The sequence below is a fragment of the Pezoporus occidentalis genome, unplaced genomic scaffold, assembly GCF_034315485.1.
Source record: "Pezoporus occidentalis ecotype Australia unplaced genomic scaffold, CSIRO_AGI_Poc_V1 ctg66, whole genome shotgun sequence".
Taxonomy (NCBI): domain Eukaryota; kingdom Metazoa; phylum Chordata; class Aves; order Psittaciformes; family Psittacidae; genus Pezoporus; species Pezoporus occidentalis.
Genome location: NW_026916009.1, coordinates 1,577,140 through 1,592,632, shown reverse-complemented (window position 1 = coordinate 1,592,632; position 15,493 = coordinate 1,577,140). Strand labels below are relative to the sequence as shown.

The 15,493-nt window shown below is 42.4% G+C and overlaps 1 protein-coding gene across 4 annotated transcripts in view; it reads right to left on the bottom strand.

Annotated features, from left to right (window-relative positions):
- Nucleotides 1-15,493, bottom strand: part of RAPH1 (Ras association (RalGDS/AF-6) and pleckstrin homology domains 1) — a 94,334-nt gene continuing 78,841 nt past the window's right edge. For all 4 annotated transcript variants that reach the window (XM_062640647.1, XM_062640646.1, XM_062640648.1 and 1 more), the window contains 7 exons: nucleotides 14,709-14,774; nucleotides 13,209-13,352; nucleotides 11,876-11,986; nucleotides 9,462-9,560; nucleotides 8,763-8,883; nucleotides 7,013-7,155; nucleotides 1-2,850 (listed from right to left, as the gene is read on the bottom strand). In XM_062640647.1, coding sequence (XP_062496631.1) covers nucleotides 889-2,850; nucleotides 7,013-7,155; nucleotides 8,763-8,883; nucleotides 9,462-9,560; nucleotides 11,876-11,986; nucleotides 13,209-13,352; nucleotides 14,709-14,774 — 2,646 coding nt within the window. In that variant the 3' untranslated portion in view covers nucleotides 1-888. The remainder of the gene's footprint in view (nucleotides 2,851-7,012; nucleotides 7,156-8,762; nucleotides 8,884-9,461; nucleotides 9,561-11,875; nucleotides 11,987-13,208; nucleotides 13,353-14,708; nucleotides 14,775-15,493) is intronic.

The window sequence follows — 15,493 nt, the reverse complement described above, 5'->3', positions numbered from 1 at the left end:
TGGATTGGAATAATACGTATTTATCCTATTTACTGCATGGACAAATAACTTTGAAATGATTTGTAGCAGTGTATATTTTTCAAACTATTTGGAAGGGAGGGGGAGGCTCTCTGTAGTATAAATATATTTCACTCCAGCCCACTATATATAAAATCTCTTTTCCTCCTCGGAACATACTCATTTTCAGTAGTAGTATGACCAGAATGTTTTGGTATGTTGCACCTGTACTTTTCAATCAATGAACAATGTACAGTTAATAGCAGAACACTTCAGCTCTGCACCATTACCCACCACAAACTGCCAAGAGATTTGTGGGGTGTTTTTTGTTTTTCTTCCTTTCTTTAAAGTGCCCCCTACATCTTCATCTTTGTGGCAATATGTGACTAGTTACAGAGTCCGATTCCAGGTAATATAGCGACTGAAACAATAAATACGGTTCTACAAAAACATTCTGGTTATCTTCTGTAATTGCGACGAAATATATCACAATATATTATATACCTACACTTATAATACATGCACAAACATGTCTCACGTGGACAGACACTACAAAAAAATTATCTCCCCCCCTCCCCTAAATGCAGAAAATGTAAGAAAATGAGGGTTTGGTCCAATCTGTATGAAGGGTAACAAAAAATGAAAGGGTAAGTTAATGCTTCTCTACCCACCTTTCCCAATAAAATATTGACACCCCAAGCCCCCAGCTTTTTTGGCCTAGCCGTGAAAGGGGAATGTCTTTACATTTAGCCTTAGCTACAGTTTGAGATCACCTCTTTTGATGGCGCTGTCACCTACATCCCCACATCCTCTCCAAGTGCGCAAGATCACAGGTTGGCCGATCACAGAGCGGCCCACAAGTCACGGAGAGCACCGGCCCTGGGGAGGTGGTTACCAGTCTCGCGACAGCTTGGTGTTCTGATCCCTTTTGGGAGGCGCAGGGGGTGGCCCCCTCCGTAACGTTGCATAGCCGGATAAATGACCGCCCCCAAAGCTGCTTGCCTTCTGCTGGTCTGCCAGCAGCTCCGGTGGAGGTGGAGGCAGGGCCATGTCGTCCATGGTGGCCGTGGGCTCTGTTCTGGACATCCGTGCAGAGGAGAGGGAGCCGTGCCGGGTGATGGATTTCCGCTGCAGCGTCCGGTTGAGGTCTGCCAGGAATCCCGGCTGAACGCTAAGGCTGGACTTGGGTGAAGTGGGCACCTGAGGGGCAGCTGATCCCGGTGGCTCTGCAACCTCCGCCTGCGTCAGTCGAGTGCTGTCATTCCGCTTGGGGCGTGTGGGTGGTGGGGCCTTTTTCATGGGTGCTTTTGACCATGCCTGAGGCTGGGGATTGACAACGGCGACTTTTGGGGAGGTGCTGCCTGAAAACACAGATGGGATCTCCACCGGAGGCAGAGGAAGATCTATTTCAGGTGGTGGCGGTGGAAAGTCTGAATCAGATGGTGGTGAAGGGAATTCAACCACAGGTTCCTTCTCAGACACACTCGGAACAGGAGCCTTGGCTGGGATCCCTCCTTGTGGGAGGACAATGGGCAGGCCCACCCCAGAAAGGTTGAGCTTTCCTGGCTTTGGAGGGGCTGCAGGAGGCAATGATTCCTTGGAAGGAGACCCTGACGGGTCTGGTGGGTGTGCAAATTTGCTGACAAGGCGGTCCACTGAAGGTCTCTTGGACTCATGGTACTCAGTGGAGCTGGTGGACTTGATGCTGGAGTTTCGCTGAGGTGTTGGAGGTGGTTTCTTCCCTCCAGGGCTTGATGTCTTGCTGGTCTTTTTGACTGGAGACCCTGATCTGTCGGGGGGGGGAGAACCTGCAGAGGAAGCTGGGGAAGGAGGTGGAGGAGGAAACACTAAACTACTCTCTGGTGGAGGAGGGGGGAAATCTGGTGAGGGAGCGGAAACAGGCTGCCATTTGGGCTTTGCCTTCACTGCTGGAGGTGACTGCGGAGCCACGCTCAGTGGAAGGGGTTTTAGAGGCTGGGGCTCGGTGGCAGGTGGGGTGGGAGGAGGTGGGAACTGGCTAACTATCTGTTTCACCACAGATGGCACTGGGGACTGAGGGGATGGAGGAGGCTTCATAGAGAAACTCTGCTGCTTTGGGAACGTAGGGGGAGGAGTAGGGCCAGGAGGGGCTGGGGGCAGTGGTGGCACCTGGGGAGAGGTGACACTTGGTTGTTTCTTTATTGCAAGGGGCAAGGGAGCTGGCACAGGGGGGGTGACATGTGAGACCCCTGGTGACGCTGCCTTCCCACTAGGCTGAGGGGGGAGAGCTGCCATGACAGGCTTTGGGGGTGCCTGGGGTGGTGGCGGGGCAGGCACAGGCGGTGGCGGCGGTGGCAGTGAGGAGGTGGCAGCGGCCTGGCTTACGCTTGGTTGAACCTGATGTATTTTGGGGGGTGGCGGTGGTGGTGTGAACTGTGGCACAGAGGGGGCACAAGGTGCCGGCTTCAGCTGCGCCATGGCGGAGCCTGGAGTGGGAGGCGGTGGTGGAGGCGGAGGGGGCGGCATGACCCCGTTGGGGGGCACAGGGTTGTGAGGCTTCCCCGCGGGCAGGGGGGCCTGCAGTGCCGCGGGAGGCCTGGCGAAGGGCCCGCCGTGCTGGGCGGCGTTCTGCAGCCTCGTGATGGTGCTGTACTTGACAAACATGGTGGCGGCAGAGCCTGCCGACGGGGCCGCCTGGCTGGGCAGGGGGGGTGGGGGTGGAGGGGGGGGCGGGGGGGGAGGAGGAGGAGGGGGAGGCGGCGGGGGCAGCGGGGGGGATGGCTGCGAGGCTGTGTAGGGGGTCACCACTTTAGTCTGTGGGGACACAGGGGGTGCAGCAGACATGATGGGCCGGCCTGCGGGCTCCGTTCGGGCCTGTCGGGAAGGGGTTTTTAGTGGAAGTGGAAAGGGAGAAAAAGAAACAGAGAGGGAGGGAGGGAAGGAGACAAAGAGATTATAAAGTCAAGGTCTAAATGTGCCTGTCATTAAAAATTAAGTGGCAGATTACAGCATGCAGGAAGTGTTAGCAACACAATGCAGCAAGAGACCTCCACACACTGACAAGCCTGGAGCATGCAGTCTGACCGGGCAGGCAGGGGGGAGAAGCTGGCAAAAGAATCTGTGGAACCAGGTTCAAGCTAGGCTGAATGTCAGCGAGGAGACACACCAGCCTTGTCGCTTCTGTGGGCAGGCAGCTGTAGCCGGTGGGCATCTGTAATGACCCAACAGAGCACTGCCCAGAGTGCCGCGGGCCATGACGGAGGACATCAGGCATCTACTCAGCTCACTAAGGCTGGAGTTAAACCATACATGGACGGCCTCCGGGGGCACCTGTCAAGCCTTTAGGTGGTTAGCTCAGGCCTGACACTGCTCGGTGTTAACGAAAGGCAGAAATCCTCAACTGCTCTAACACACATGAGGAGCAAGCTCTACACAGGAATACTACAGAGAATCCTTCCACTCCACATGCTCCGGTATCTGAGACTGGCAAGGAAAATAATAGGAAAGAGAGGGACAACTGAGGTTTCCTGGGAAAATTTCACCAGAAGGAAATGTTTAAAGATCTGCAAAAGAAAGTTAGCTTAGGGAAGAAAAGCTACACGTGCAAATATTACAGTAAGAGAAAAAGAAAGAAAAGATGGGGAAAAGCTTACTAAGGGAAAGAGCAATGGGAAAGCAGCAGGCAATGTTTAGTCTACTCATTGGGTTTTGCTCAAGTTAAATTGTTTCTCTAGAATTGCAAACCTAGAGTCCTATTAAAAATCAAAGAGATAATGGCATTACTCAAGCTTAAAAACATCCTCCTAATACAAAGTGGTTTGGCTGCAAGCCATGTTGTGAATTTCACAGTGCACAGCATAGAAACATGCATTAGAAATGCAACACCAACATGGCAGCTGACTGCACAGGGTACCTATAATTCATCAGAAGACACTTTGCCACAAGTTAGCCCAATTATGCTCATCTGCACTGTATGAGCAGGTTTGCACATTGCTTTCTTCTAAATACAGGTGCACAAAGTCTCTATGTGCAGAACACCACCAAAAGGATTAGAGTCAGAAACAGCAAACGGTGATATACGACACACATGGGGTGTGCTTCTACCTGTCACATTAGGTCTGGAAGGCAAGAGTATAGCAGTTCTGGAGCTAAATCAAGGTGTTCACATAACAAAACAGGAGACAAATCTTGATCTCTTGCAAGTGTTAGTCTGTAAATTACCATTCTCCCAATCACCCAGGTTAATGAAGTTTCAAGTAGCACCACCTGACCTTAAATGTGCCCTGTATAAGGCACCATGGGTGTGCTGAGCTTCACTTTTGACACCTGAGACAGCAAAAGGCAACAGGAAAAATAAAAGCGCATAAAACAGAGAGGGAGACCAAGGCATAACAGAACAGCCATCCCTGAATGAGAAGACCTTGGAGAATCTGGAATTTGTCACTTAAAGCATACACAGTGAGCACACATTTTGACGCCTGTTGTAGCATCCCACTTGAAATAACTTGTTCAAAGTCTGACAAGCAAAAATGAGACATAATGAGATCTTCACTGCCCAACTGCAAAGAATGAACAGATGAATAAAGTATTCTTTGGACAAACAGCGATCTTTCAAAATGTGAATGGACAGATTACCCACATTTTGGGAAATGTGGATTTTTTTCATCTTAAAAATATTTGAAACATAGAGGAATTTTCTTCATAACTCATTGTGGACAGTGATTTTCACAGTGAGCAAATTAAACCCTCAGGATAGGGAAAAGAATGTTGTGCATCTCAGGAGGGGGAGACCCTTGCATCTCCACAGGATCAAATCAAATTTCCACAACCAGAAACATATTCAATGATACTCTGTATATTGAACCACCTTGAAAAAGATCATTCTTCTTGTTCTTCCTTATAACTATGTGATGCCCCCCTGTGTATCTTGAAAAATTACTTATTGCATAACTACCATGCACATTTTCATGGCTATCTGGAACTCTCAGAAATGCTGTAAAAAGAAAAGTGTCTGTTTTTAAAAATAACAGCTATGCTTTTTTTTCTGCTCTTTTTGCTAAGAACACAAGCTCTTGCAGCAGCCTGCCCGTATGAACTTCTTAAGCCAGCTTTGTCAGCAAAGCACTGTGGAGTCAATAACTCTGAAATAACTGCTTGGACACTAATCTGCCTAACGCAGCATGTCTCAGTACAACTACTTTTTAATGTAAATCACAATTTTTTTCCACACTGTTTTCTTTCTTGCCACGCAGGCTCACATTTCCCACTGCCAGTCTGATTTATTTGCTATTTAAGTTCCTTGGGCCTGGCCTGTACAGGATAAAAAAGCATGTACCATGGTTTCACTAAAGATAATTTTGTCACCAATTTACTCAGAATTTCTTAACATGGCTTTGAATTGTAATTTTACACAGTTCATTTCATCTGGATTCTTTGGAGGTGTCAGGGCAATCCATTCATCTGTTCTGCACAAAGAAACGGACCTTTTTTGGGGGTTGTGCATAGAAAGGAATTCAGATGAATGAAATCTTGACGCATGATGGCCCTCAGCAGGGAGCAGTGTGAATACTTCATTTTAAAAATGGCTTTAATCAGATAACAGAAAAATTCCTGCAGTTTATTTAAATGAGCAGTTGCCAGCAGCACTATGGACTTGGTAAGAACAACAGTGAGTGGCAAACTGTAAACTCTTCCCTAAAAGCTCCCAGAGGATGTAGCAGCAGGATTTTCATACAGAACCCAAAACTTTAGAAAACAGTAACATTCTCACAGCAGTTCTCTTTCCCCTCTGTCGGGTACATGCCAAAACATACTCAAGTGCCCCATCTTTTGCATCTAACCCACTCCTGCAGAAATGATGCACGCTGTACACATACAAGCAGCCACCTGGTGATGAACATGCACCAGGTGTTGTGCTCATGCAGTAGAAAATTTGGATCACCATTTTGCAAGCTCCATTCCTGGGCCAAGGACTACATTACTATTAGAATCAGACAATTTCCAAGCCAGCAGGCAATGCAGAAAAGTTACCAGTTCCAAAGATGCAGCCAGCTCAGTTTTCATATTGTGCCACATGTGCTTTCTTACTTAAAAATCTGATGTTCTGTCTTATTTTTAACTATTTATCTGGTTCACCCATGGTTTCAGTTTTAAAAAGCTTGCTTCTCTAGCTTGAACCTGGGGTCTGGGGAAGGTTCAAAACTGACAGGAGTAAAACCAGCTTCTCATAGCATCCTGACAATGTACTTGCACTCAAAATTGCTGCAGTTAATACTGACATCATGGCTGTTCAGGAACCTGGAAATTCCTTTAACTGCCTGACAACAAACTGGTGTAAACGGCAACTGTGCTGTTTGGAAGCATTCCCTAGGAACTACATCAGTCAACTACCACAGAAAGGACAGAAAACTAACCAAACCACAACAGACCTGAGCCTCAGGCTTCAATGGGTTAAAATCTTTTGTAACTCACTACCAGCAACAGGAGATAACAAATCTGCGTCAGTCCGCAATTATTGTCAATTTTTCTGCTTTTGCTTTGACCATATCTGTGGTCACCGTTTCCATTTTCACCGAATACAACAGAAAACATTTGAGTTAAAACTACCAGCGTACTTCTTAAATAGATATACCTGCCTTCAGCTCTCAGTTATTCACATCTTCACAATGGAAAGATGTGGCTAGTTAACTGGAGAAAGATTTTAGTGAAAGAATTTCATTCAACTTGTTAACAACTGATCCTTTTATTTTGTCTTTATTCAACATTAGTTAATAGGATTCTATGGGATGGGCTGTATCATGCCTTCAAAGAACAGAGGGCTTCTGTGCACACAAATAAAAGCAAGAACAGAAGTTTCCAAGGCTAAATTCCCTGAAACAGTGATTCCTGAAAGAAACAATTATATGGCAGTGTATGTCAATAACAAAGAGTTAAAAAAAAGAGAAGAAATCCCACACAAGACAGAGGTAGAAGAGGTATCACTCTGTCCCGTACATTTTGTTGGGTGTTGGTTCTCAAACTAAAGTCTTCTTGTTACCTTGCTGGATTCCTCCAGTTGAGTGCCTCGTTTCCAGGCCTCAGAAAACATGGAGCTGACAATACTTTGGGAACGGACATGTCCGGCTGGCTGGGTGTCAGAAACTCCACTGTCAGACTGATTAGAATGATTTGATTGAGATTCTGTTTAGAAAAAGTTAAGAAACAGTTAGCACATGTTGCTGAATACAAGAGTAAAGTCAGTGTGCTTCTAATGCAACTCTGTGTGACATTTATTGGTCATGCTTGTTAAGTATTTTGTAACTACTGCATAAAGTCTAGTTCACATCCAGGCTGTTGCAGTCCAGAAAACAGAACGAGCAACAGCATCCTGGTACTAACCAAATCTGAAGCTCTACAAAGATGACGGGGTGTCAGATATGCTGTGAAGTGAGAACACACTGCAGTTTTATAGGTTCTGAAACATCCAAGAGCTCCTGCACTTTGGGAAAAGCCCCGTTTCATGCAATGCATGCAGCCTACTCTCTTCAGCACTGCTTCCAGCACAACCTGAGAAACAGACACTGGACATAGGCTGACAGCAGTCAAACTATGCTAGGCAAGGCAGTAGTCTGCTTCTGACTGTCCCATTCCTCAAGGGAAGAGAAGGACTAATGAGCATCCTGTAACTAGCAAACACAGATGATGCTCTGCATCCACCGGGTATCTTGAAAAGACAGCAGCAGCCACTGCCAGACTGATTTTTTCCAGCCTGGCAGCTGCTTTCTGTGTAGTCCCAAAGGTAAGAAAGCATCTAGGCATAGGCTGGACTGCAGCTCTGGCAGAACACGCACAGCTGGTACGCTGTGGCTCAGCTCCCCACAAGAGAAACTTTACCAGAAAAACATCCAGCCTGGATGGAGAAATTGTCAGTAACTGAGAAATTACTGCTACACCTAGCAGACTTTGCCACACAGCTGAAAAGACAGAGTACCTTCAGTTAGGCTGAATTTGCTTAGCTCATTCTCACAGGCTACTTTCTCAACCTTTCCAATTCAGTAGCATTACTTCCTGACCTGTATCTGCAATGGACACCACACTTTCATACAATAGCCTGCTCTCAACAATGAAACTTGCCCTGAGGGTTGAGAATAATCTGGCCAAGTATCAGTCAGCTCTGAACACTGAAATGAGACTATATAAACCTTCATCAATTTGTACACTGTTATGGGCTGTGAAAAAAAAAAGCCCAGTCCCAGTCCTGCTGAAAGGTAAACGGGAGCTGCCAGCGCACACAGATTGACATAGGAACAGAAATAGTGTTTTCAAAGTTTGTCTCTAAAGAGATTATTTGGATCTTTGCCTTTGGGCAGGGACTATTATTTTCCAATTTTGAATATTCCAGTCAACAAAAGCAGTTTCACAGCTACACACACACACATTCTGTGTATCATTAAAACATACATTTGCTTTCTTTTTCTCAAATAGGTGAAGATGGAGGCATCAGGAATTTGAGGAAGTTTCCTCTCAGTGTCAGAAAAAGTCTTTTTTGGAAGTGCACAAGAAAGTACTGTATGTTTCTCAATACACACACCACTGCAACTAATATAAGGGGGCTTTTATATATATATATGTATATATATATAAATAAAATGCAAAGTCTGTGTTTTAGACTAAACAGTAAGACTTAGCATAAAAGATTTTGGAGAAACAGTCCACTTCCTGCAACAGTCTCTCCTAAGGTCTCTAGATAGGGGATAATAAAAAAAGGTAATTAAATCTTTCTATTATGAGGCAGATCACATTATTACCTGGCAAACTAGATGAGCTGGAGCCTGACTTGATACTGGAGCTAGACAAGGAAGTCCAGTCATATGCTGATTCTGTTCTCTTCAGTGCTTCCTGATAGTTCATGTATAGTTGCTTCCCATACTACGCAAAATGACAGACAAATTTAAGAACTGTACATAGGCTGTGTACCCTTTCAGACTGCTGAGCTCCACCTCTGGTTTCTCTATTCCACCATTCTTTTCCCCCCAGAGAGAAACAACAGGCTCTTTGTTAAGGAGCTGAGGCAACAACATTAATTTTTTATTAGAGAATTGCTGAAAGAAAGAAACAAACCAGTTTGTTTATCCTAGAATAAACCAATGAATAAACCAAGCCAACCTGTGGATTTTAGAAATCAATTCTGCTTTCCAGTTCTCCCATTAGCTTTCTGTTTCAAATCTGTGAGGGAGCTGGCTAAAATCTAGTTATGATGTCTGTTAGAACTCTGTCAAGCGATGGAGGTGCAGCAGAAACAAGAAGGGCCTAATTACTGAATTATTATAACAAGAAAGCCCAACAATTTTGCTAGAGAATGAAACGTAAGAAGATTGTACAATTTACATTCAGGGTAGGTAAACAGAAGTAAGATTTAGTATGTATTCTACTAAGTAACTCTAAGTGGTTTCAAACAGATAATGACAACTCAAGAGAACAGTGTAAGACTGCCTAGAGGAGGTTACCTTAGCAATGCGGATGCCATTGATCCATTGGTGTAGAGTTCTTACATCATCGCAGCAAAGATACTTGATATACTGGGACTTCTTTTGGATCTGAGGATGCTGCAAAAAATCATTCATTCTCGTCAACATTTTAACAGCTAGGAACGCAAGGAAAGCCATTTATCTGTTGACGTCTATAAGGACAAACTTAATGCTGGAAGCTCTTGAACAGTAGTCTGTATTTGAGCCTACTTAAAAATGTTTGAGAGCGTTTCAGAAGGTGGCAGTGGGGATAGCTTCACATACAGATTGGCAGTGTGCACTGATTTCAGGTTTGAAACACTAAGAAAAGGTGAATCAGTATTTTAGTGCTGTAACTTCTCTCTACTAAAAGTCTTTCGTACCTGTACGGCCCTTCAGAAATCATTATACTCTCAAGCACAGTGGTCAGAATAGTATCAGCTTGTAAAAACCTTTCCTAAACACAAGCAAGGTGCTGCCAAAGCACAAAGAGTTGTTTCCTTTCACTGCTCTATGGATTAACTCACCACCTGAAAGAGACAACTGACATTTCACCTGGTTTACTCTGCTTGGTCAGCAAGTCTGATAAAGTAATTCAGTCTTAACCTGTCCAAATGATGGGGATAGAAAGTGACATGTCAGCAGAAGAAATCAAGTTAATTCAAGAATTTATAAATACCTACAAACACTGACATTTCTTCTTTTAATAATAACCATGCCAATGACCTATGAGAACATGGGAAATATTTCCAGTTTCAGCTGCATGCCTTCTCCCGTATTTGATATTCAGTGTCTACCTCTCAGGGGGCCCAACTGCAATTGGAAGATGAAATCAATTTTTCACACAGTGGACAGGCAGCCACACACTCCAGGCACATAAAGCATTTTAAGGTACTGACATAACTCCATGAACTGCAGATCAGGGAAGGTAAGAGGTCAAATGAAAACTGTAAGTTCAACTATAACAATCTCATGTTACTCACACCATTTCCAAATCAATTTTCAAATGCTACTTGCTGTGAACATACTGTGAAAACCTGTTTCAAAATAGCTTTGCCACTATCTATCCTGCAGGAACAGACATAATTTTGAACACTGTGTGGGAATCAAGAGAGACTGGAAGATGAGTTGATGCAATTTACAATGATTTGAAGTACTGAAGTTATCTATTTCACAGGTTAAGATCAGGTTGCTGCTGTTTATATTTCACATTTTTCTACTTTTCTTTCTACTTGTCCTTTATACTCAGAAGTTTCTTCCTTTAATGCAACCCCTTTCTCCCAAATTGGGCAATATAGGCAGACCTGAGACTCCAATACCAATTTCTGCACACTTCTGGACCTACACTTTTAGAAGACAGCAACTCCCTGAAGTTAGTGTTTCGAGGGGTATTATCTCGCTGAATCTGAATGGTTTTAAGGTATAGAGTAGCTGAATGGAAGAAGAGTCATGTTCTGATTTACAGTATGCTGAACAATTAAATACACTAGGACTTAGTCTGGAAGTAAGACAATCGAGGGCAATATGAAAATCAAAGTCACAAGGAGCATGGAGAACAGGCAACAATTGTTCACCAAGTGTTTGTTTCCTATACAAGAACTACAGGAAAATGAAGTGGAAAGCAACTGATGGTTCAGAACAAATAAGAAAGCATGCAAGGTTTACCCAACTGCTGCAGCATTCTGCAAGTTTCTTGGAATCCAAAAAGAAACAGGGCATACTCAAAGAGTAAGAATGCACCTGGGGCTATTACACAGCCAATACCCAGTGTCTGGCTACCTATATTTCCAAAGGGCAAAAAAGTATTCTGTGAAAGTATCTCTGTCCTGGACTTCTAATTTTCCCCTAAGCAGCTTATAAAGAAAGGACAGTGTCAGAGAAACCTAGAGTGTTATAAATGAATCTAGAAAAGCCATTCTTCCGTGTCTCTCGGTGATCTATCTTCCTCCCCTACCACATAATCCACATGGATCTTCTGGCAGGTGGAAGAGATCTATCAGCTTGATGAGGAAGAAAGTGATTCATATGTATTTCTTCCTTCTGCACTAGTCCCCACATGGCATTTTCGCATTCTCTTACTGTATTTCCACCAAGGAGGCTCATTACAACTCCACAGAAAATGTAGTTAAACATAGCTTTCCCACTGTCATTGCAACTAACAGCAGTTTAGAGTTCCCATTTACCGAATGAAGTTTCACCCTGAAAACTGACAGACATAGTTTTCCAATTGTTGTATTACTATGGGAAGTCTATTCTAAATTACAGTCTCTCCAAAGATTAATACTGTGCTAATCAGCTGTTGCTCACGATTGGGAAGCATAGTTATTTTAAGGGACTAAGATTAGCATGGAAATGTTTCAAGCTCTTTATATGCTCTTTTCAGCATGAGAATTTCCAAAACAATCACAAGTTACCTTGAGCACTAAACAATAGTCCGTGGGTGCTTTGTATTTGTTCCGATAGTCCTGTCCATAGTAAACACTGACATGATCAAGCTGTAGAAAGCACACAAGATCCCGCGAGACCTATTAAATACAAACATAATAATGTACAAAATACAAGGAAACCACATGCACTGACAGAATCAAAATACTAATAAAACATCTAGTTAAGGTTAAATATTAGGTTCAATCTGATCCAAAAACTACCATTAAGGAGACACAGCCATGCATAAACTCCTGCATCAGTCATCAATTTTTAACTGGATATTATTTTCCAAATTCAGTCTGGGTTGGGTTTTTTTGTGTTTTTCTGCATTTTGCCTTTTGACAGCATCTTACACCGGCCTGCTAATGTTGATTCAGAGTTGGTATCAGGAGAAAGTAAATAGGATTGTTTGCCTGGGAACTTTTCAACAGCTGTTGGCTATATTTCACCTTAGTTAATAATCAAGGTGTTCAAATTCCAATGGAAATGAGAGAAAAACTCTAATGATGTTTGGCAGTGATTGTAGGGCACAGAATTCCAATAGGTGATCTTGCATATAGATTGTTGTAACAAAGAAAAAGGCCGTGGAAGGAACATGAAAACATCTGAGATGTTTTCAGTGTGAAAGAGAGCTGATGCACTGACAGAAATTTCCTCATTGTCAGCTGTGTGGGAAGTGGACCTCCCATACTGGGGATCAGTGCATGCTGTCGAGTCTGATGGATTCATGGTCAAATTCAACTCACAGTGATTCAGCCTTGAAACTATAATACATTTGTAGCAGTTTTCTATTTACTTTTTATTATTGATACACACAGAACAGCAATAAGTGACAATGAAGCAGTGGCATTATATTTGCCAGTTTCAAAAAACATAGCACAAATTGGTCCAAAAAGAATCCCATTTATATGAACTAACTAAAACCCATGGAATTATGAAGACTGTGGAGTAGGTTTGATATTTTATGATTGGCATTTGCAATGAAATCTGGTCCTTTATCTGAATTCTGCTTGAGATAACACAGCCTCTCAACTGCGCCAATTATTTTTCCTTAAGTGTTTCTGAACAACTACCCTGAGCTCGTTTAAAAAGCAGACCCTTGTGTTCTTGCATTTTTAAACTTGGGGTTTAGCCCATCAAGTGTCACAACAGTAATTTACACAGCATTTCCATGATAAAGCTGCACTTTTAATTAAGGAATGTGGCACTAGGCAAGGCACAGCTAAGCCTACATTTTAAGGCTGACTCTTGTGACCACAATTTACCAGCAATAAAAAAATCCAGGGAAGCTGCTCTAAAGTATCATAAGTAAAAGCATACCTTTGCTTTCCCTTTAGGGACATAGTAGATTCCAGAAGCTCGAAGAAGAAAGTAACGTTTCTTCCAAGACTTCTTACCATCTTCTTTCAGCCACAAAACTCCCTCAATCTCTGGCACAGTTACAGAACTTCCACAGAAACATTCCTACCAATAAACACAATGGCTTGGGAAAAGAGAAACAGACAGAACGTACAACATGCAGTGGTTTGTTTTTAATGACTGAAATTCTGAAATTCTTTATTTAAGGAATGCAGGCATAATAGGGACAGCTCTTTTTTTTCACACAGTGATATGAACTAGAGATTAACTGTGAAGCTACAAGGTAATTCAGACAAACACAATAGGGGCTCTTAGCAGCTACTGTAAAGATTTTCTAACCACTGCTTTTTGGTAATAGAGCTCCCAACAGCTTTATTTGCTGTAAAGTTATGAGGTCACCTTGTAGATATCTCCTCCTAAGTCTAAATCTACACACAGCCTAATTCAGTATCGATCAGATATAGCTATAATTTATTCCACAAGTACTTTGTTGCTACTAACTGCCAACACCACAACTTCTGTTAAGGTTCTACTTATGAAGAGCGAACAGAGGAAAACAAATGCTTTAAATACTCTCCAGATTAATATGCAACACAAATACTGATGAGTAATCCTGGAAGACAAAAAGAATTAGATAGAATTACAACCTCTTCATGTCATGGATTCAATTTCCATCTTTCTGATCCACCGTATTCACATGACCACTTCTTAAAACCTGTATTAATAATACACTAAGAGCATGCATATGCTACTTATAAGTTAAATTTTATTAAATATAACCCGAAATTAAATACCCCAAACAGTCACTTTTGTCTAACTACTGAAATCATAATCATTATTCTGGAAATCATATGGAAGTTATGACACTTCAGCACGAGTAGGTCTCTACAAAACTATCTCAAAACCATTCAGTTTTCAGCTTATGAAGGCTATATTCACTGCTCCACATATTTTTCTTGTTGTCTTTAGTGTTGCAAACTATTTAACCTGTTTGATACTGACTTCCTTTGCTGTCACATATTTTAAAAATTGAGTATTTGGTTGTTTATTTTAAAATGTAACTGAAACAAATTTAACTACTTTGCTTACTAATAAAATTTAAAATATTAACACAGGTCACTCATGAACCGATGCACAGAATTTTGTGGAGAGTAACAATTTGGAGAGTGCTAGGAAAAAAAAAAATATCTACCACTGCAGGTAAAAAAAACCCAGGTGACAGCTGTGCAAATTTCCACTGGTTTTAGCCATAGTTACAGGTAACCTCATTTTGATTATCACTGTGTATGGTTTTTTGTTATTAAACAAAATATTATCATACCTGAAAAAGGCCAACATTAAAATAGTCATTATCTCAGACGTAAAACATTTCATTCATAGTTGTGGCAGAATTACAGTCAGCTCCACCCACCAATTTCAATCACCACAACCATTATGTCCTTTTTGTTTTGGCAGCTTTACCTCTAGCAGCACCTCCTTATTTCTGTCTGCCATCTCAGAGGTTTCTTTCTTCCCCAGAAGATAGTTCTGTAACAAGAGAAAGCTTAATATTTCTATAGGCATTCTGAAATCAAGCCAAGTAACATTTCTCACTTACCTTTCTGTAGCAGGAAAGAAAAAACCCACAGCTGTCATCTAAAACCAATACATTAATTGAACAAAAACTCCACAGTCCACTTGAAACTGTCAGACGGCTAAATAATACATGGAACTAAGTTATAACCACCTTTTCCAAAAATATCAATAAGCCCATACTCTTACCATAGCTAACAGCCTCAGAACAACACTGTCCTGGCTTTTCACAAAACAGCTGCCTAGTACAATGCATCCAGAAATAAAACTACTATGGACTTGAAAAATCTCACAATAAAAATATTAACAAAACCAGAAATCTTTAAGCTTGTTACATACTGCCATTATTTACTTGTTCAAAGAAGCACACACAGAGGCAATGTACTTCTTTCCACCTTGCCCTGGCAATTTTGCTGAATAAAACTGTTGATTTTTCATTCAGAATTACTAAATACTCCTTTCCTTCTTAAAAGAAGGCTATCTGCAAGTCCTGTAACTTATTTAATAAGGTTTGTACTCCTCTTCAGCTTGGCAAGTACTTGGACAATTAAAATCTTCCTCTTCCTAACCTGTAGCTGGAAAAGAATAATACTCACACATAGTTTAGCCAACAGTTCAATATTTTAAACTAAGACGAAATATCTGGTCTATGCTGGTGCGTCATTCTTGTTGAC